The sequence below is a fragment of the Oncorhynchus nerka genome, linkage group LG10, assembly GCF_034236695.1.
Source record: "Oncorhynchus nerka isolate Pitt River linkage group LG10, Oner_Uvic_2.0, whole genome shotgun sequence".
Taxonomy (NCBI): domain Eukaryota; kingdom Metazoa; phylum Chordata; class Actinopteri; order Salmoniformes; family Salmonidae; genus Oncorhynchus; species Oncorhynchus nerka.
The window spans coordinates 46333332-46357192 of NC_088405.1; the positions used below are offsets into that span (position 1 = coordinate 46333332).

A 23861-nucleotide genomic window follows, 5' to 3' on the forward strand; every position below is an offset into this window, starting at 1 on the left:
ATAATCAAGTCAAATCAATGAAACATTTATATTTTATACAGATAACTATAAAGAAGTTGTGATGCTCAACTACTGTACGGCTCTTTCAACATGCTACTGCTAAACTTAAAAGCTGCAATACCTTTTTATGATACCTGAAAAAACGTTTAACCTCTTTGTCCATCTGAGAGAAAATGTTGTTGTTTAAAACACACACTATAAGATATTTAAAAGGGATAGTTTAATACAATCTAACTTGATTTTCCACCTACCTTGGCTGTAGTTTATTCAAGAAGGCAGTCTTTGGATATAGTTTCCTTTCGACACTTAGACATTCTCCTTAACTTTGGCGACTGTAGAGTGGTGCAGATGTCTAAAGCGTCACTACAGTACCGGGTTCGAACCCAGGCTGTGTCGCAGCCGGCCGCGACCGGGAGACCCATGAGGCAGCATATAATTGGCCCAATGTCATCCGGGTTAGGGGAGGGTTTGGCCGGCCGGCCGGGATGTCCTTGTCCCATCGTGCTCTAGCGACTCCTTGTGGCGGGTGCAAGTTGACTTCGGTTGCCAGTTGTACTGTGTTTCCTGTCAAGAAGCAGTGCGGCTTGGCAGGGTTGTATTTCGGGGGACACATGGCTCTGTCAATGTGCAGTTCATACATGCCTAATCAATGAGCAGAATTACTGCCTTACCTCATTTAGCCACACAACCCCTAGTTTGAAAATAACTATTTTTCTGGAAGCTGTGCTGTGCCATTTTCCCTACATTTTCCCCAACGTGGTCCAGCCTCGTAGCAATTAGAGTTCAACCATTGAGCTTCAGCTCCTTGCTGTATGAGTGTCAGCTGGCAAGATGCACATGATGCACCCACAGCAGATTGAGTAAGAGAGAGCAATGACGTGGTGAACATGTCTGCACATATGTGACGTAGTACGCAATTTTTGGGGACCACTTTTGGCTTGTGAACACTACTTTTAGCACTGCTGGCTAAAAAGTATATAAAATTACAGGAGAATCCCTTTTAATAGCCATATTTTGTTACTGTTAGTATTCTCAGTAACACTTAAAATTAAATTGTTCTTTGTGTCTGTAATAAAACTGTAATTACTTTTGGGGCAATGTTTTATTATCATGTTGTTCCATAATACTTTGGTAATTGCATTGTACCAATTACATTGCAATGAGCTGAGAGTTTTGTAACTACTGTACACGAGGAATAGTGATGTCCTTATTCCACTTATGTAACAACTCCATTATTATACAATTCTAAAGCAATTTCCAAATTCCTATGAGAACTTGTTACTGCATAGCCGTATGTCTCACTTATTATGCAAATATATGTGTTAAGTCATTTTGAAACTGCAAAAGTGGTCTACTCTAATGTTGAGCCGGTTCCATGTTCCATTTCATTATAGGCTATATTAAGATTCATATCTCAGAGCCTTCCAAACCATGTGCTAATGATCATATATTTAGACTAATTCAACTGACTGTTGTAATGTTTGGTTCTTCATCAAATATTTGTCAGCCGTCAAATATATATTTTTTGCATATGTTCAAATACCTTCAAATATTATTGGCTTTCAGAGACCTGTATTTGAATATCAAATAAAATAGTTTGAGTTAACTCTATATAAACTATATTCGCCTGCCTCACGTATTTGAAAAGTTGGTATTTTCTAATAAAATACAACTATTTGCTGTAATAAGTCTGCTGTGTGCCCCCTCTCGTCCCTCTCCTGCCATATGCTTCCATGCCAATCTACGGAGTATGCCTATCACTGGGACGTGTTATTCCGAGGCAGCTGGGCTGGAAATAGGACCAGACTATTTCTATTTCATCCCTGATTACTTCTTCTCTTCCGTCATCGGAGGAGTGATGGAGCTTCTGTTTATGGTAATTGACAGACGTTGTGATATTTTCCCTCCCCAGTCCTTGAACCTTGAGCTTGAACTAGATCAATACCCCTGCAGCCTGCCTGCCTGACTCGAGACCTGGGTATACTGGGTATACACACACACACACACACACACACACACACACACACACACGGCCGGGCCGGATGGGTTTATTCTTCTGCTCTGACTGACATCAACAGATCAATAAGGAACACAGATATATTTTGCATCCCAAATGGCACCCTTTTCCCTATTTAGTGCACTACTTTTGACCAGGGTCAAAAGTAGTGCACAGCCTTTTATATAGAACTTCAACTGCTGCATTCCCCTATGTAGGGAGTAGGGTGCTATTTAGAACACAGAAAAAAATACTCCAAGCCCCCCGGTCAAACAGCCATGCTCTATGTACATAGGCTACATACGTGTTCAGATTGTCAAGGTCAGAGATATAGAGGGGTGTATGCATTTGCCTCAACTTTCATTCACCATGAAAAGGGATGGTTATATACTTGTGTGTGTGTGTGTGTGTGTGTGTGACTGTGTTTGTATGTGTGCCACAGTTATTTTGTTCCAGTGTCCAACACATCAATGGCTGGCAGCAAACACAAACACACAAACACCCTCAAACGAGGACACATTTTATTTGTTCTCTGTCATTTCAGCCATGTCCTATCATTAAGTCCCCTGCTCCTGTAGTTATGGCAGGAAAATGGCAGGAAAGAAAAACTCCTCGCCCTACACAAATATGTCGCCGGTCAGATCCCACAGCAGTGACAGACAAGCAACTAACTAAGGGAAAGTGTCCCAAGAAGAAAATGACAGGATAGCTTACTACGCTGTAGCTTACATTTCATTCTGAGCCCACGGAGAATGAGGATATTTGTGTGTGTGACTAAGTGTTTTTGTGCATGCAAATGTACTGAAAGTGCTGTATAGTCATGTGTAATTTTTATATAATATGCATGGTGATTTAGCAGACACTTTTATCTGAAGTGACTTAGTTCACACACACAGTACATCAAGTACTGTATGTGGCCCATTTGGGAATCAATCCCTGGTGTTTTAAGCACCGCGTAAGTCCCATTGGAACCATATGTATATGCATCCAGTATGTCTATGGTTCGTACTACACACCCTCCATACTCCATCCCAGAGCCAGCAGGCAGCAGCAGTCGCTAATCCTGCCCATCTGGAGAGCATCCTGCCCAGGCCTCAGATTTCAGCATGGCTTTTTAGAGCCCCGGTCCCTCATCTTCAATGTAGAGGCTGGTGAAAGGCGGGGAACTCAAGGCTAACAGGCAGAAAAGCCACTCCTGGTGACAAGGAATATGTCCCGAATGGCACCCTATTCTCTATATAGTGCACTGCTTTTGACCAGGGCCCATAGGGGTCGGGTCAAAACTAGTGCACTACATAGGTATTAGGTTGTCATTTGGGATGCACACAAGGAGAGCGCTAACTCCCATCAGTACTCCCCAGCACTCCAGATTGGTCCACCAAAAACCATGGGGTTTCAACCCCGAACTTGGCAGCTCCACACGTTCTCCATTCCACTGCCTTTCATATAGATCCTCAACCGCTGCATTCCTCTGCACCTAAACAGGCTACAATCCTACATGGGCAGCTCTCATGCTCCCAGGCCGCGGAGTGTAAGAGTAACCCAACACTTCTGAAGAAGGAAGGAGTCTGAGCTGTTTGATTTCTGGAATGTTTTGGACGGTGAACATAAAAATGTGAGGAATGTAGGGGATGTTTGGAGCTTCACCCGAAAGCATGAGTGTGTAGTTTAGTATCGGTTTAGAAGGGGAATACTGGGGAGGGAGGGAGTAAGAATGAAAGATTGAGGGAGAATGAAGGAATGTATGAGGTACAATACAGTAAGGTGAGGTGGCCTATCCAGACCAGTTTCCAGATCATAGCTCTGCTATGTCACCACAGTGTCACACCCTCCTCACGCAGCCAGTCAGGAACATTCATAATTAAAGGAGAAAAGGGGACGACAACAACAACCACAGCATGTCTAAGTGTGTTAACCTGGCTGGCACACCTACAGTAGGCTACCACAACTCTACACCTGAGAGACAGACAACAACACGACACACTACTGTTTGTAGTGACACAGGTGCACTTCTGTCACCACTGTCACAATACAGGGGGTTAGAGAGAGTGCACAGGTCACTGTGGTTAGCAGAGGAGAGAGGAGAGGAGAGGAGAGGAGAGGAGAGGCTATATACTGAGTATACCAAACATTTGGAACACCTTCCTAATATTGAGTTAGGGCATGGACTCTACAAGGTGTCGAAAGCGGCCGACAGGGATGCTGTACCATGTTGACTCGAATGCTTCCCACAGTTGTCATATTGGCTGGATGTCCTTTGGGTGGTGAATCATTCTTGATACACACAGGAAACTGTTGAGTGTAAAAAAACAAAAACAAGGCAGCGTTGCAGTTCTTGACACAAACCGGTGTGCCTGGTGCCTACTACCATAACCCGTTCAAAGGCACTTACATTTGCTCTCTTGCCCATTCACCCTCTGAATGGTGCACATGCTGTACACAATCCATGCCTCAATTGTACCATCTACACTGATTGAAATGGATTTAACAAGTGTCATCAATAAGGGATCACAGCTTTCACCTGGATTCACCTGGTCACTCACTATATGTCATAGAAAGAGCAGGTGTTCTTAATGTTTTGCACACTCTAAGTAACTCCTCAGTAGCTGTCAGATGTCATTGACTTACAGTATTACAGTACACCTACTAGCTCACATCAACTCAACAGACTACCATACATTATTTTTCAGAACTACTGTATGGTGAACAGGGATAAGATATCACAATCAGCCTTTTGCCTAGCTATCAGGATATCTTATCCCAAGTCTTGTGAATATGTATTCTCTTCTAGCCGTAGTATTATTCTCTCTCAGCCTGTGTATTGCTTTGTATTTCAAATATCCCTGAGGCTATTTGACTAGAGCATCATGAGCTCAACTAGCCAGAGGAGGGTAACCACATCACCCTCTTCGTTTATTGCTACGGATACTTTAAGGACCGGAGACTCTGTTTTCGGTCACAACAGAATAACTTGTAATTTCCCATTGTGTCGAGCCACAGGACATAGATCATCCCTGAGCACCTTTAGGTTCAGTGTTGTGATGAATGATGACTGGCGATGGACCTATTCTGTTGTGACAGAAAACAGAAATAAATGGTCCTTAACAATAGAAAGAGAAAGAAGAGGGGTGTGGAGCAGGGTCAAACATCAAAATGAAATCAAATCAAATGTGTTGGTCACATAACACGTGTTTAGCGGACGTTATTGCGGGTGTAGTGAAATGCTTGTGCTTCTAGCTCCGACAGTACAGCAATATCTAACAAGCAATATCTAACAGTTTCATAACATATACCCAAAATACACGTAAATCTATGTAAGGAATGGATTAAGACTATATATACATATATGTCAGAGCGGCATTGGACTAAGATACAGTGGCATAGTATAGAATACAGTATATACATGTGATATGGGTGATGCAATATTTGCCCACAATTAAAGTGACTAAGATACCGTAGAATAGAATAGAGTACAGTTTATACATATGAGATGAGTAACATTATTAAAGTGGCCCGTGTTTCATTTCCTTAAAGTGCCCAGTGATTCCTAATCAATGTCTATAGGCAGCAGCCTCTGATGTGCTGGAGATGGCTGTTTAACAGTCAGTGGTGCAGTATAGAATACAATACAGTATATACAAATGAAGTGGGTGATGTAATATGTAAACACAATTTAAAAGTGACTAAGATACCGTAGAATAGTGTGGAGTACAGTTTATACATATGAGATGCTAGATACAGATATTAAATGTGACTGTGGAGTAGACCTCTCACCCAAACTCTATTAGATCCCTAGTATAGGCCCGGGTCATGTTCATTCGGGAAAACAGTAACAAAATGTTTTGAAAACAAAATGGCCAAGTTAAGACAATTACCTCCCCGTTTCACACCGTTTTCAGACTTTTTCTTCTGTTTCGTGCCTTCTGAACATGACCCTGGTGTGTTGTCTCAGTCTGCTTTGTGTCTTTACTCTGGTCCTGAGGGGGAAAAGCCTTCATTTACCATTGCTAATCCTCTTACCCTGCTCCTCCTCTTCTCACTCTCTCTCTTTGTATGTTTTATAATTACACACTCACAAACACAGATGTTTGGTAAAAACCTACATGACCCATTTTGCTACTTCCCTCTATGAGCTAATTTTAGATGTTTTCCCCTGGGCTCTCACCTTTTGTCTTTGTGAGCCAATGGGAGAGTCTCGTAGCAATCAGTAAAATTGGCTTTCTGAGAGGCAGAGAAAATCCCCCTTTCCAAAAGTGCAAAATAACAGAATTATCGTTGTATTGTCTTGGTAAGCATATTGTTTTAGTGTATTTGTTATCCCCCACAAAAAAATGTACACACAAAGACAGACACACAGATATCCTCTCATGTGGTCGTCTATGTGTGTTACACAAAAAAATCCAGGAAATCCCTCTCTCCCTCTGCCAAGCTGTGTTGTGTATGTTGGCTTCCCCATCATGGCAATTAGCACTCAACATTGGAATAATGTAGACTAATTCTGGTATTAGGGGCCACCACCCTCCACCCAAAGCCACAATGCACCATGATTCATACAGCCATTTCCAGATGTTGAGCTCACCACTCTCTTACCTGGAGAGAACAATAGATAATTGATTATACCCGGATGGCGTTTCAGATTGACACTCTGGAGCCGTTCCAGTTTCCACAGTGTTATACAAGCCACTGTGTCTTCCATCCTCTTCCTTCCGCGATATGATCTGATTGGGATTCTGGCACCATCGTGGCAGCAGCACATCCATTGAGACCTCACTAGGAAAAGGTTTGTCTCTGTATTGAGTCATCTCACGAGACATAATCAAAGGCTGGTTAAAAGCAGTGTACTATGGATGGAATGCGGTGCCATTTCAGACGTAGCGAAAGTCTCGCGCTACCTACCTGGCTAGAAAGTCTGTCAAGACGAGAGATACTACTTTAAAGTTTCTCAGTGGAAACTCTGAATACTTTTAAAGTAGTGGAGAAGTCAATTAAATGCATAGAATCAGTCTGAATGGGGAGCCCATTGGTTTCTGAAGGGAGAGCCAGGTGAGGCTTAGATAGCAGTTGGATTCTGCCTCTTTCTTACATGTATGTTGAATGAATGGTACTATACAAAAGACACTGGATGCTTCTATGTATTCTTCTTCCTTCCTCCATTCACAAGCTTAACACAGCGCTAAACTTTCCCCTGATCACGAGTTCTTTGCTCTGCTAATCTGTTTGCTTTGTGGGTTATTCTTTCTTTCCGCTCCTCGATATACTGTATGTATTTCCCACAGACCCAATACCAACCAGAAACTCTAATCAATTCACAATCTATGGGCTGTTTTTTAGTGTGACATAGTGACAGCTTAAGCTTGCCCAGAGATAACTGAAAACACTGCATTGTCACGTCATATGTCACAAAGTTTGAGAGCTTCACTTAGCACTGATTCATGCTTCTGGCTTCTTTCATAATGTCTTTGGTCTTTCTCTGTTCTTAAGAAACTCTTAAGTGTCTCTTCTTAGGTTGATGAAATGTCAAAGCATTAGGAACAAATGCTCCTGCATGAGAGAGGTGGTGGTATTATCTTTCTTTTGGTGGCCGACACTCTTAGAAAAAAAGGGTTGTATCTGCAACCAAAAAAGGGTTCTTCAAAGGGTTCTCCTATGGGGACAGCTGAAGAACCCTTTAAGGTTCTAGATAAGCACCTTTTTTAGAGTGTAGCTGGACTGACATTCACAGTTTACACAGTTGCCTTACATATTTTCTGTTTCTACAGCTGATGCTTTAGTGTGAGGCATGTTGTTGGGTTGAGTTTCCTTCCTCCACATTACATTGCTATTTGGTGTCTGTTTCTGTGATCTCACCCTGCGTTCAAACCTGTAACCTCTTGTAGGTGTGGCTGTCAATGGGCCTATCAGGAGAATATTGTTTTATTTCGATTGTCTTAAGGTGTGTGTGACAAAATGTCTGCCATGAGATAGACTTACAGTCCCATGTTAGCAAGAAGGTGAGCCCCCGTGATGACTTTGAGGTCTTAACCTGTTGAAACCTTGACAAGACAACTGTAATAACATCTCAAGGTTTTTATTTTGAGCCGAAGTGTTTCGCCAACATTGTGTGGTCATCAGAGTTTAATGTCTTCGGGTAGCTTCAGTTCCTCTCAGAAAGTCACAGCATGATACAGAACAGTAGCACATCGTTTGTTTGTTTGTTTGTTTAGCCACTGTGCTTCTTCAGTGCTATTAATTCTAGTGAGATTGAGTGAGGGAAAACGTACAACTGTGTTTCTCTCTGTAAACAGACTGACTTTGCACTCTATCCAGATCATCTAAGCATGTCATATCAAACAAATCACATTCTGGAGTTATGAGACATAACGAGAGTTTTTGATTGACACTCCTAGTGCTAGTTACTAAATAAAACATAAAACGTAAAATTTGTTTGATGGAAGAACGGAAAATGAACGACATCTTAACTGCAACTGACAGACATCTCAGCAGGTTACTCACCGAACAGTCTATAGAGATGTCATTAGATCAAGTATCTGAAATAAATGTATTATTCCATTAGATAAAAAATATAATAACAAACAACCAAAACTATATCAGGCCAATTCCTCTGCACAAATGTCAATAAATATATTGTCAACTTAATTATATAACACTGGACTGGCCGAAGAAAATCACAGTGAGGGTTGAAAACCAGAAATCTGATTTCCATATGTATCAGAATGAATCATAGCTAGTTGGCTCTCCGAACCTCATGCAGCCCTTTCACCGGCCAGATAACCTTGGCAGTGACAGAAAGGACAGAGAGAGCAGACGAGCTGTGTGTGTGTCTGTCTGCATGTCTGTCTGCGTGTTTGTCTATTTGTGTGTCTGTCTGTCTGTCCATCTGTGTGTGTGTGTGTTAGCAGGGGGTAAGATCCCAATGTTCTACGTCCTTTCAACAGCTTTACACCAACCCCTCCAACCATTTCACCCCCTAACACATGGGCCACAAGACAGGGACAGTACTTGGGAATAATAAAAAAACATTTATCTCAATTAAAATACGAACGAGTTGCTGTCGATAAAGATTTACGGAAAAAGATCAAACACACTCCACTGCGCTTATGGTATCCCTCCTCCCAAAGCCGTATTCATGACTGCATCCCAACTGGCATCCTAGTCCTTATATAGTGCACTATCGGGTGCGCTCCCAATGGCACCCTATTTCCTATATACTGTAGTGCACTACTTTTGACCAGAGCCCTATGGGCCCTAATCAGAAGTAGTGCACTGTATAGCCATTGGGGATGCACGCAAAGCAGTCCCTTGCAGGTGCTCTGTTCTCTGGTCTGTTGGGTAGGAAGCTGTTTCATAGGGAAACGTATCATCCATACAGACTGAGTGAATATCAATCACACACAGACATACCCCATACAACATGCTTTATTCATAGGAATAGATAGAAAAGCGTATTTGAATCATTGGTTGACTCATTGCCTAGCGAAGCAGAGGGGATTCTTTTTTCCCCCTTATCAAAGAACTGGCACTATAGGCAGGATGCCCATCAGGGTGTTCCTATTGTCCCTAGGGAGGGGGGAATATCTCTGTACATTCTAAGTGATGTCCGGGGGTGCCATGTGTTGATGAGTCAGAGGACAGGAGCTTTTCTAAAGACTAGGAGCTCTACTCTGTGGAGGTGTGTACAGTATACAGTGCCAGTCAAACATTTGGACACATCTGCTCAATTCAGGGTTTTTCTTTATTTGTACTATTTTCTACATTGTAGAAAAATAGTGAAGACATCAAAACTATGAAATAACACATATGGAATCATGTAGTAACCAAAAAGGTGTTAAACAAATCAAAATATGTTGTACATTTGAGATTCTTCCCTTTGCCTTGATGACAGCTTTCACACTTGGCATTCTCTCAACCAGCTTCATGAGGTACCTGGAATGTATTTCAATGTATTTATTTCCTTCTTAATGCGTTTGAGTCAATCAGTTGTGTTGTGACAAGGTAGGAATGGTATACAGAAGATTGTCTTTTACCAAATAAGGCTAAGTCCACATTATGGCAAGAACAGCTCAAATAAGCAAAGAGAAATGACAGTCTTTAAGACATTAAGGTCAGTCAGTACAGAATATTTCAAGAACTTCAAGTGCAGACGCAAAAACCATAAAGCGCTATGAAGAAACTGTCTCTCATGAGGACTGCCACAGGAAAGGAAGACCCAGAGTTATCTCTGCTGCAGACAATAAGTTCATTAGAGTTAACTGCCCATTCGATTGCGTCCCAAATAACTGCTTCACAGAGTTCAAGTAACAGACACATCTCAACATCAACTGTTCAGAGAACACTGTGTGAATCAGGCCTTCATGGTTGAATTGCTGCAAAGAAACCACTACTAAAGGACACCAATACGAAGAAGAGACTTGCTTGGGCCAAGAAACACGAACAATGGACATTAGACCGGTTGAAATCTGTCCTTTGGTCTGATCAGTCCAAATTTGCGATTTTTGGTTCAAACCACCATTTCTTTGTGAGACGCAGAGTACGTGAACGGATGATCTCTGCACGTGTGGTTCCCACGGTGAAGCATGGAGGAGGAGGTGTGATGGTGTGCGGGGGTGCTTTGCTGGTGACACTGTCTGTGATTTATTTAGAATTTAAGGCACACTTAACCAGTGTGGCTAGCACAGCCTTCTGCAGCGATACGCCATCCCATCTGCTTTGCGCTTAGTGGGACTATCATTTGTTTTTCCACAAGACAATGACCCAAAACAAACCTCCAGCCTGTGTAAGGGCTATTTGACCAAGAAGGAGAGTGATGGAGTGCTGCATCAGATAACCTGACCTCAACAATCACCCAAGCTCAACCCAATTGAGATGGTTTGGGATGAGTTGGACCGCAGAGTTAAGGAAAAGCAGCCAACAAGTGCTCAGCATACAGTGTATGTGGGAACTCCTTCAATACTTTTGGAAAAGCATTCAAGGTAAAGCTAGATAACATGTCGTCAAAGCTGTCGTCAAGGCAAAGGGTGGGTACTTTGAAGAATCTAAAATATAAAAGAAATGTTGATTTGTTTAACACCTTTTTGGTTACTACATGATTCCATATGTGTTATTTAATAGTGTTGATGTCTTCACTATCATTCTACAATGTAGAAAATAGTCAATATAAAGAAAAACCCTTGAATGAGTAGGTGTGTCCAAACTTTTGACTGGTACTCTATATCTATCTTCACTCTCTATAGTACAGTAGATATTGTTCTTTAACTGAACTATGCCCATTGCCTGATAGTGAGGAGTAACTTGCTTTGGGACATACATCATACAGACAACTGCATGTGCTTTATATTGAAAATCCCTCCATTTGCCCACTCAGTAGAACTCAATTAAATATCTAATGTACCCTTGAATGAGTAGTGTTTGTCAGTGACACATGAGGGGCCGCATTCCCTGTCCTCCCCTGTTTTCACCACCTCTATGTAAGTGATATCCAGACATATTGTGTGCTCTGTAGAAGTATTGTAATACAGTGTATTCAGAAAATATTCAGAATCCTTGACTTTTTACACATTTTGTTAGGTTACAATGAATTAAATAGTTTTTTTCCCCTCATCCATATACACTGAATACCCCATAATGACAAAGCAAAAACAGTTTATTTATATTTATAAAAAATAAAACATAAATATTATATTTACATAAGTATTCAGACCGTTTACTTAGTTGAAGCACCTTTAGCAGTGATTACAGCCTCGAGTCTTCTTGGTTATGATGCTAAAGGTTTTGCACACCTGTATTTGGGGAGTTTCTCCCATTCTTCTCTGCAGATCCTCTCAAGCTCTGTCAGGTTGGATGTGGAGCGTCGCTACACAGCTATTTTCAGGTCTCTTCAGAGATGTTCAGTCCGGGCTCAGGCTGGGCCACTCAAGGACATTCAGAGACTTGTCCCAAGTCTCTACTGTGTTGTCTTGGCTGTGTGCTTAGGGTCATTGTCCTGTTGGAAGGTGAACCTTCGCCCCAGTCTGAGGACCTGAGCGCTCTGGAGCAGGTTTTCATCAAGGATCTCTCTGTACTTTGCTCCGTTTATCTTTCCATTGATCCTGAATAGTCTCCCAGTCCCTGCCACTGAAAAACATCCCCACAGCATGATGCTGCCACCACCGTGCTTCACCTTAGGGATGGTGACAGGTGTCCTCAAGAAGTGACACTTGGCATTCAGGCCAAGGAGTTCGATCTTGGTTTCATCAGACCAGAGAGTCTTGTTTCCTATGGTCTGTGAGTCCTTTACGTGCCTTTTGGCTAACTCCAAGCGGGCTGTCATGTGCCTTTTACTGAAGAGTGGCTTCCGTCTGGACACTACCATAAAGGCCTGATTGGTGGAGTGATGCAGAGATGGTTGTCCTTTTGGACAGATGAACTCTGGAGCTCTGTCAGAGTAACCATCGGGTTCTTGGTCACCTCCCAGACCAAGGCCCTTCTCCCCCGATTGCTCGGTTTGGCTGCGCGGCCAGCTCTAGGACAAGTCTTGGTGGTTCCAAACTTCTTTCATTTAAGAATAATGGAGGCCACTGTGTTCTTGGGGATCTTCAATGCTGCAGAAATGTTTGCGTACCCTTCCCCAGATTTGTGCCTCGACACAATCGTGTCTTCAAGCTGTACGGACAATTCCTTCCAACACATGGCTTGGTTTTTGCTCTGACATGCATTGTCAACTGTTGGACCTTAAATAGACGAGTGTGTCTTTCCAAATCATGTCCAATCAATTGAATTTACCACAGATGGACTCCAGTCAAGTTGTAGAAACATTTCAAAGGATGATCAATGGAAACAGGATGCACCGGAGCTCCATTTGTAGTCTTACAGCAAAAGGTGTGTAAATATGTTATCTCTGTTTTTATATTTATTAAATGTGCAAAAATGTCTAAAAACCCGTTTTTGCTTTGTTTTTATGGGGTATTGTGTGTAGATTTGAAGAGCAAAACATTTAATTTGATCAATTGTAGAATAAGGCTGTAACGTATCGAAAAGGGGAAAGCGTCTGAATACTGCACTGTATAACTCCCCCTGTATCACGGACACAATGAGATCTTAAAGTGGAGGCGTATACTATACTGTACTGTATCTCCATCTCTCTCCATGGGTTAGCTAGCTAGCAGCTCAGGCACCATGACGGTCAGCCAAAAGCAGTCCGGCATGCTTAGTCAGAGGGAGTCTCTGTGGCGGGATGCCACCCCTCACATCCATCCAAAACTCGCATGTTCTACAGTATGTCTCATCACTGAGAGGAGGGCAGTCCCCTCATAGGCTTCATCTTAAGCCTTGTCTGAGTGAGGTAACTATGTAGCCTATGGTAAATGTATTATTACGTGTGTTACATGTGTGTTTCAACAGCCTTGAGTTTGAGAACATCACAACGAAACTAGCTAGAGTCTGCTGGACTCACTTCACAGGTTACCGTGAGTCAAGAACAGACACTAAAATAGAGGCTATTATTTTGTCCGGTTGTCACCCAGCCTTTGTTCTCCTGTCGTCCAAGGAATGTCCTAATGTTCCAAAATGCAGCTAATCCCGGTAATTGATGGTAATTTGCACCTTGAGAGACAAACTGGTCTGGCCTGGTGCTCACCTGACAGGCACGAAGAGAATTCGATGAGGAATTTGAGGAATCTTCAGTCTAGGTTTGGCATGTGAATAGGTGTTTGAAATGAAAACATCAGTAGCCATACAGGTCTACCCAATATGGGGATATGGACCCAGTATGGGAATATGGACCTATCTTTCATCTGTTGCAATCCTCACCACACTACACAGAGAATAAGTGAGTTCAGGAGAGACTATAAGACTGTTTTTATGAATGCCCGAGGCACTGCACACTCCACACACACCAACTCCACACACACCAACTCCACACACAAGGTTGTCTGAATGAGAACGAATGAGAGTTGAGTAAGATTAATCCATCCAGTCTACAGAACAGAAGCCGTACGTGAGATAGGCTACAAGTCAGAATGCTCTTCCTTCCTCGCATGGCCTCAAAGGCCTAGATCTCCACTGAGAGACGAGCAGTCAACATCAATCTCCTTGATTAAAAGGCCTCTCTGTGAGGTTAAGTTGACTCTTGACTCTGTGAAGCAGTATTCATTATGAAAGATAGCAGATGATGTTTCATCCAGAAACGATGTCCTTGTCATTAGTGTATATGGGTCATCCCCAGAGAGAATATGTACTCATGTTAAAAAGTAATGAGACTTTCGTCACATAATCTATCGTGATTAAAACAGAATCCCACAGACATGACTGGTAATTAGTTTAATGGACAAAAGGCACACAATAATGACCAACTAAATTACTTTAAAAATGGAGATCTGTGTTTGTCAGAGTAGATAGGGTGGAACCAGGCTATAGGCTAATAAAAGGAAACAGCTTACATAATTCTAGTGACAAGTATTGGGAAGTGTGTGTGTGAGTGTGCGTGCGTGTGTGTGAGTCACAAATGTCTGTGTTTGGACTCCATTATCACAGCATCAGTAAAGTAGCTAGGTCTTCTCAGCAGATGGGCCCGTTCATCTCATGGTCTGACCGATTTAACAGTCTGACCCGATAAAGATTGATACAAGGAGAGTGTATGGTAGTGATTAACTGTCTGTAGATTTCATTCACCCACTGCACTGATTGTTCTTAAGGTTATAGCCTTTCCCCATCAAATACTTGGCATTACAATAAAGACATTCAATGTGGCTTCCCTTTTAAGGAAAAAAAACATGTGTGTCAATCACCATTGTTCCTTTCAAGCATTCATCATCTCACGATGTGTATGTGCATGCAGGTGTGTTAGTGTGCATGCATGTGTGTATAATACCACTCGTTAGAGGTCAGCCCATAGTATATACTCTATGTTGTACTCCACTGGAGATATGGGTTGACTGGCTCTTATAACTCTCTCTGGCTTGACCTTGTTTAGAGGGAAAGTCAGTCAGAGATGTTACTGGTCAGAGCTAACCGATTGTCCGATAAATTATCTCATCAAAGACTTTTCCTTCCCTTCATTGCGAAGTATAAACAAAATGCATAAACAAAAATAGACTTTTGTGCCCAAAAGCTTGTTCAAAATTGAGTTGGCCTCAATGGTTCTGCCCATGCTCTCACAGACACCATAATGGTTCAGATACAATAATACAATAATGCAATGTCTATGGTTTTGCCCCATGCTGCGTCAGACTATAAACTTCAAGTGGAGAGAGAGACGATCACAAAGATACATCTAGACAATGGTGCTCAGCCTTGGAATGTGAGTGGTAGAGAAAGGATTCTGTGGAAGCTTGGTGCTCAGCTGAGCTCCCTTCATGCCTAACTGTGTTTGTTAGTGACATAGTCATGGTTGTTGCATTCAATAATTTCTAGTCCTGAAGCCTTCACCAAGTGGCTACCTAAGTGAATGTGTTTGAATTAAAAGGAAACCCTTTATGGCCATTTATTATACAGTACATTTCATAAGGCCGGTAGTTATGACCTAGTTATCCTCAACAATGTGGTCTGAAAATCTTGTCTCATGGACCACATCAGATCTGCAAGTCACAATAATCTGGTTTGTGAAGTGATTCGTAATTCCTATCAGAATCCAGACAGAGGTACTGTATCCAACAAATGTAATATTTTATCACCCACAACCTGCATTAAGAATGACTTCTATGGTGAAGGACTTGACAAACAAGACTACCTAAACAACCATCTTAGTAACCATTTTATAGATTGGATTAGTTTAGAAAAATGTAAGTTATTTTCTTTGTATAGTATTTGATCAATTAGTCAATCAATGTGCACATAGATTCAACAAAAAAAGACCAAGGAGGTTTTCCAATTCCTCGCGAAGAAGGGCACCTATTGGTAGATGGGTAAAAAAAAAGCAGACATTTCTGTACATCACTTTGAGATATCAGCTGATGTAAGAAGGGCTTTATAAATATATTTGATTTGATTTGACATTGAATATCCCTTTGACAATGCACTATGCAGAAAACGCTCTGCCATTTCCTGGTAAAATTCAAATAGTTTGCCTAATTTCAGTTTGTGACAAAACAAGCAAGTATAGTGTAGAGAATCATTGTACCATCTAAACCACTCTGAAATATATTTTCCATAACTAAAATATTGTATTTTCAGCTGTTTGAAGCTGGTGTACAAAACCGAAAGTAAAAGACGCAAAACAAAACTTAGAATCGGGAAGCATAGCCCAATGAGTCATTGAGTGACAGTTTTGACTTTAAATCTATGGCAAGACCTAAAATTTGACAGAGACCAAATTGACAGAGTTTGAAGAATTTTGAAAAGACTAATGGGCAAATGTTGTACAATCCAAGTATAAAAAGCTCTCATTGACTTACCCAGAAAGACTCACAGCTGTAATCGCTGCCAAAGCTGCTTCTATTGACTCAAGGGTGTGAATATGTACATGAGATATTTCTGTAGTTGATTTTCAATAAAATTGCAAAAATGTTTTTTTTTTTAATCACGTTTTCAGTTTGTCATTATGGGGGATTGTGTGTAGATGGGGGAGAAAAAAAGAATGCAGGCTGTAACACAATAACATGTGGATAAGTCAAGGGGTATGAATACTTTCTGAAGGTAATGTACACGTGTGCCTTTAGTTCAGTCTTTATAGGAAGATTGATAACAACAGTCTATAATAAGGCTTTTTGGGAGGAGGATACAAAAAAAATCATAAATCCAATATATTTATCAGCTTCCTTTTATTGGGCCCAAGGGAATTGTCTTGAACTCAATTTTGCCCCAAATTAAGCCTTTTCCGTCTGTCTCCTATTCAAATTGAGTAGTGTGTCATTGTAGATATCCAGAAACGGAACCACAGACATAGAGAACAAAACCTAGATCAGCTAGCAGAACTCACCAGCCCTGATTCAGTGGTTGGAAGGGTGGGCCATATAGATACAATGTAATAGTGTTCTACAGTATTTCATTCTGTGGGTGTTTCTGATTCTATGGAAAGGAAAGGTGTGGCTATTTTGGCTAAACAACCAATCACGCCTTTCTGTCCCCCTGGTCACCCACCAAAGACAATCTCTAACAAAAACAACACAGTCATAATTCATCTGTTTATGGTTTTGTGACAATCAACATCTTAAGGAATCTAACCGGGCCTGGGGAAATAGCCAGAGGCAGTATTCACTAGTCACCATAGACGTTATAACTGCACCTGCTCTGTACCATAGCCATACACTAGCTGACTAGAACACCTACCCAACTGCATTCCACTGGAATCTATATAACCTTTTCTGCTAACTGACTGTGTCAGGCTGATGCCTCATTCATACTCATGGGGAATATATGAATATATGGATATATGGGGCGGCAGGGTAGCCTAGTGGTTAGAGCGTTAGACTAGTAACCGGAAGGTTGCAAGTTCAAACCCCCGAGCTGACAAGGTACACATCTGTCATTGAAGGTGAACGCACCAATTTGTAAGTCGCTCTGGATAAGAGCGTCTGCTAAATGACTTAAATGTAAATGTAATGTAAATGTCATTCTGACCCTGAACAGGCAGTTAACCCACTAGGCTGTCATTGAAAATATGAATTTGTTCTTAAATTACTTGCCTAGTTAAATAGGTAAAAGGTCAAATAAATATTCTAGTCAATCTAAGCGCTAATGTGTGTGTCGCCAGTGCACCTTTCATTATCCTTTGTTAATTATGGAAATATACTGGCTTGAATGTTTCATAGCCCTCATTGGCACACATACAAAACGCAGGCACTTGTACTATATCTTGGGTATTTTCCCCTTAATCTTTTCCTTTTTGTTTAAACTGAAGGTAAACTCTGTGCTACTGCCCAGGGAGTTCAATCATTATCACTAGCGCTAACAGAGAACTTAGCCCTGAATTCAAACACTCACTGGGGTTAATCGGCTAACGCTGAATAAGCCCTCATGCACGAACGCGCAGACACACGCAAACACAAACACGCACATACAGTACAAAGCCTCCACTCCCAGGTGCGTTGAATAGAGGAGAGATGATAATGGTGCCACTGTAAAAACAAACACAGTTAATTTAGAAATGAATCACAATTTCACAGGAAACAGGGAGAGAGAGGAGAGAATTGTCCATGTGTGGTCTCCTTCTTCGTTGCTTAGTTAGCAGACAGGCTTCTTGCTCCTTTGAATTCATGTTGTTGTGGCAGTTCTCTGTTGAGCACCATCACCCCTGAGAAATTGACTATTTAAACCCATGTACAGCTGCTGGTGGAGGCGGATTGTGGGCCTCTCCCCTCTCTTATCTCTGTGTATGACACCCTGCCGTTGTGTGCGTGTGTGTGCGTGTGTGCGTGCGTGCGTGCGTGTGTGTGTGTGTGCGTGTGTGTGTGTGTGTGTGTGCATGCGTACTTGCTTGCGTGAGTGCGGGCAAGCGTGTGTGTATATGTGTGTGTGTGTGTGTGTGTGTGTGAGAGTAATATGACATTTGAAATCTCTTTATTCTTTTGGAACTTGTGTGTAATGTTTACAGTTCATTTTTGTATTGTTTATAATCTATTTTACCTGCTCTGGCAATGTAAACATATGTTTCCCATGCCAATAAAGCCCTTAAATTGAATTGAGAGAGAGAGGGGGGGGGGGGCTGACCTGACAGAAGCGCCATTATCTGGTAATGGTTGGCAGAGGATGCCTCAATGATGCTAACCACCCAGTCTGTGTGTTTATTCAACTAATTACTAAACTCATCATGATGTCAGAGGGAGAAAGATGTGCCAAACCAAAATCACCCCAAATAGATCAGCTTGACAGAGGAATTGTTCAACCATTCCTTAGCAGGGTGTGCTTGATCTGTATGAGTGGCAGTTCTGAGTGTGTGTGTTTGAGTGAATATTTTGAGTGCCTGTGTGTGTTCCCATCCCTCAACAGGTGTTATATTTATCTAGCTACAACCCATTGTATTTAGAATAAATAGGTTGTGACTCAGGTAGAACCTGATATAATAGTACAGCTCTTTAGCCTGGCCACAGACAAAACAAATACTCAACATGAATTATAAATCATCATAAAAGCAAAGTCCCAGGTATGTCCTACAAAAGATACATCTCCATAAAACAGAACAAGTATTAGTTATTAAATAGACCTAATTTGTTTCACTGTACCAAATGATTCTGTTGATTTCCTAAACAGGCTTGGTGTGGCTCCAGAGAGAAGAAGCTCTGTTACAGGAGCAGAGCGGTCGGCTTGGAAACAGTGCCAACAGTAGCATCCCATAATGAAGCTGCCTCAGCGTTTTCTCTTCCTCTATAATTGGAAGTTATTAAATATCAAGATGAGGGCATCGATATCGGGCAGGGAACCCTGTGATATCTCAACTGCACCATCTACTACTACAGTATATATTCTGTACAGTGGTTCAGTACAGGCAATGATAGCAGGACAAACCCAGTTGGCTATACTCTCTGTGTGGGGAACCCCCCATCTAGTTTTGTGTTTGCTTCTGCTTTGGCTACGTCACCTTTGGGTCATCCTTTGGCTAGGCCACATTGGATAGCACTGTGATTTTGAATTATTTGTCAGCCAAGGGAATATACTTCCTTAGTAATATACTGTGTAGTGTTAAAGAGACAGTGTGGCCCTCTGAGGTCAGCATTCGGCTCTTCCCTATCAGGCTGTTTCTCGATGATGCTGCAGACCCAACCCTTTAATGTTATATAACCCCCCCCCCCCCCGGATAGCTTTATGCTGATGAAGTGTCAAAACACTCTTGGAGAGTGCCCGTCTTCCGAAGCTCTGTTGTCAGACTGTACTGCTGTCAAGTGTAATCCCTCTGCCCTTTATATCTGCAGAGAAATAAACCTCTGTCCGATAACATTAAATATTCAACAATGTTTAGGGAGGGTTGTCTTTCTCATAGATAGAGACTGCCATAAGCCCCCTGCGGATTTGTTTTTATGAAGTCAGCAGTGAGAGGATTAGTGAAGCCCACTTTCAGCCACCCACTCATGTACTGTAACCTACTGTACTTTAGTGAGGTTCATGCTCAATTTCAGTGAGAGGTTTACTATGACTATAAACGAGAAAACAACCTTTGTTTTTATTGCCCAGCCAGCTTAGATGATCCATATTAAGTCAAATCAGATCAGAGGCAATAATAGGCTAATGCTGAAGACGTGATAATATAACAGCATAATTCACATAATAACATCATTCCTATAATGCTATCAGTGAGAGCTAAAATAACCCAGTCTTTAATATACTTCCATTGCCTCTGTAATATCACTTTAATACGTGACTGTATAATGGGATCCTGCATGGTCTGAGGTAGGTTGGGTGACCTTTGGCAGTCCTTCACAGTCCTTCACTCGTTATCAATACCAGCCAGGGAGACTACTAGCCTGGTTGTGCTTTTGCCTACTTCATTGTCATTGGAATTATGACAATTTCATAATTACAAAATAACACATCAGTGCTGCGACACTCAACATTCTCACACAATGATATTTATTTACTTTTGTGCGAGGAAAGAAAAGGGTAGTGATAGCCTACTGAAGCTACGTTGATTTAACCTTTGGCCTCTTTGTCTTCCACAGTTTTCATCTGCAGTTTCATGGTGGCAGCGCCCATCTTCGGTTACCTGGGCGACCGTTTCAACAGGAAGATCATCCTAAGCTGTGGCATCTTCTTCTGGTCCGCAGTCACCCTCTCCAGCTCCTTCATCACCAAAGAGGTATGATGCCACTTCCTCTACATACAGGAAGTCATATATCCAAACCTCTTCAGTAAGAGAGGACCACTGCTCAAATTGTAGACCTAATTCAAGAACAGACAAAAGCATTATCCATGAGTTTGGTTCTACCATCATCATTCACGATGACCCCTATGAGGGAAGGTTTGATGTTTTGATGTGCAACACATCAGAAGTAAGTAGAAGAGAGAAAACTCCAGGGGCCGTTTCACTGAGTGGGCTAACTGTTTTGTTATAATCTCCAGCACATGAAGGTTAGTGACCGCACAGCACCACAGTTTGAAGTGCACTGACGTGTACTGCACAGCCAAAACAAAGTTGTCTTGCTAATGTAGATTAGATGACATGCTCATTTAGTGTGACGCTGACTTCACAGCCTTTGTAGACATTCTATTATGGCTCTATCGCTCTCTCGCTCGCTCTCCCACACTCTCTCTCTTTCTTTCTCTCTCTCTCGCTCTGTCTCTCTCGCTTTGTCTCTGTGGGGTAGCCTGTCTGCTTTCTCCTCTCTCTTTGCCCCCCCCCTCTCTATCTCTCCACCCCCTCCCCTCTCTCTCTCTCTCTCTCTCTCTCTCTCTCTCTCTCTCTCTCTCGCTCTCAGAAAATGGAAGTTAAAATTGGTATTAGGCAATCGGCTAAAATTAAGCACCTGACTGAGAGAGAACGAGAGTCACTACAGTATTATATAGCAGACAGAGTTGAGTGCATCATGGAGCATCAGAGGATAAGGCCAGCAGGCCATGTGGTCTGATTCCTCTTTGCTTTGGCCTCATGCTATGTGTTTTGGGGGGGTTAACCTCTAGCTGATTTGGGGAGGGGAAGAGGGGCTCCTTCCATCAGATATACAGGTCTTATTCAGCTGACTGTGTGTGTGTGCGTGCGTGCTTGCATGTACATCTGTGGAGTGTATTAGTTTGTATTTGTGTACCTTTGTTTGTGTCCATGTGTATGAGTTCAGGTCAGGACTGTGAATGTATATCTAGGCCCTATGTGTGCTCCAGGGTTTTCAGATCCAGAAATCCAGTGATATGGGTGTTAATTAGAGCGCTAGTTCAGCCCAGAGCTGTTAACAGTGAGGGGACTGACAGCTTAGGTATGTTTGTCCTAGGTTGATGACCCCATGGGGCCACAGTCTGACTACACTAATCTCATGTGTAGCCCTGCTCCATGGAGCTGCGATGGCCGCCAGCTGCCCCTGGGGGAATACAGCCTGGCTCTCTCTGCTCTCTGCTGTCAATGCTAAGGCTGAGCTGACAGGAAAAGCCAGCCACCATCACCCATTGGCCCATCTCCCTCTGACACATCATGCCATAAAGGCCATCCCTGATGAGGTTATCAGGCGGGTTCTCTAGCGCACACACACACACACACACACACACACACACACACACCCTTCATCTCCACACTTCCCCTCCCTCCCTCATTGTATTTATCTCCAGAGATGTCCCCTAATCTGTCAATCAAACTGAATCATAGTGGTCTGTTACGTAACAGCCTCCAGTGCAGCAACCACGAGATACAACATTAATACCACTCAAAACTGATGCTAATCATTAGCCATTTATAAACCCACTTTGGGCATTTTGGATGTATTTATTTTGGGGAAGCTTTTTAACCAAAATTACATTTGGAATGTATATAAGTGGAATTAGTCAGTTTGACTGTGTAGAGCTGACATAGTCTCAAAAGCCTAATTATTAGTCCACAGTCACAGAGCCGTGATAGTCTGCCGGACCGTTTTGACATATGTAGCTGATGTTGTTGATAGTAGCTTTCCCTGATTAATTGTCTGTGCTGTCCGCTGCCATAGAAAGCAAACTGTGAGGTGTTTCCCAATTATCATCCTCAAAGGATTACTTCAAATTAGACAGCATGTTAATGTTCCTTGTTAGTTAATTAATTAATTAACAAAGTCTTGTCATTAGAGGGATTCTCTCTTTCAAATCCAACCTAATCCCTTTACTGCCTCTGACAGGAAACCAAAAAGCCTAAATGTCTCAGGGTGCTGCGAGCGACAGCAATTATGCACATGTTTTAGAATGCTGGTATTACAGAAATGCATCTTTATTTTTCATTTGGTCCCAGAGGAAGAGGATTTGTTATATTTTTTTACATTTCATTCAGTTTTGATCTCATAAACCTAGACTGGGGGACAGAATGCACGGATAAGTGTTGATGTTGTTGTTCAAATGGCTGCCTCATTTGAACCAAGGAGCACTCATGGTCAAGCAACCACACACAAAACAATAAATGACATGCCCTTAAAGGGATACTTTGTCCACTTCCCCAGAGTCAGATGAACTCGTGGATACAATCTTTATGTCTCTGTGTTCAGTTTGAAGGAAGTTGCTAATTAGTGTAGACTTCCAGTACCTGCGCTAACACTAGTTTGCATTGGCAAAAAAAAAAACTAGGTCCAACTTCCTTCATACTGCATGCAGAGACATACAAATGGTTTCCACAAGTTCAGAAGTTTCCCTTTAAGAAGAGGAGAAAATAGCTCTGCTGTACAGTGATTCATTTCAAAACAACACTGCATACTGTAACAGTCCAACAGATAACAATGATGTAACCATAGTCATAATTCATTCAAAACAACACTGCATGTGGCTACTGTTACAGTCCAACGCATAAGAATGGGACTGTCATTTTAGTCATCGTTCATTCAAAATCAAACTAATAAGACACTGTGCAGGCCAGTAGGTGAGGAAACAATCATTTAGGGCAGCAGAGTAAACACATATTATTCACAACAGCACCAAGATTCATGAATAACACAACCATTACTTGGACGTGAGTGAGCGGATGCCTCCCCTGTGTCACAGCACATCAGTGTATATACTGTTTATATCTTGTACTGGTGTATTTTGAAATACAGACAGTATGATTTTCAATACTGTTAAAAAAAAAAGGAAAAAATATTTTGTCATTTGGGGGGGTTGGGGGCTCCCTCGCCTCACGGAGGCTGCGGGGGTGCATTCGACCCCACTGCTTATAACTAACTGTAAGTTAAGTATAACTATGAGATATCTAAAATGAGCTCAGGGCTCCAGCTATGCAATTGGTTTGCTAACTTGCTAGCTAACATGCTGACCACATCGCCCGCGTCGTGTGTGCAAAATAAATGTATTCAATCATTGCACCCAC

General features: G+C 42.0%; 1 protein-coding gene across 1 annotated transcript in view; it reads left to right on the forward strand.

The window, feature by feature from the left end:
- Nucleotides 1-23861, forward strand: part of spns2 (SPNS lysolipid transporter 2, sphingosine-1-phosphate) — a 144047-nt gene that overhangs the window by 51370 nt on the left and 68816 nt on the right. The window contains exon 3 of the mRNA XM_029670037.2: nucleotides 20560-20696. Within this exon, the coding sequence (XP_029525897.1) occupies nucleotides 20560-20696 (137 nt within the window). The remainder of the gene's footprint in view (nucleotides 1-20559; nucleotides 20697-23861) is intronic.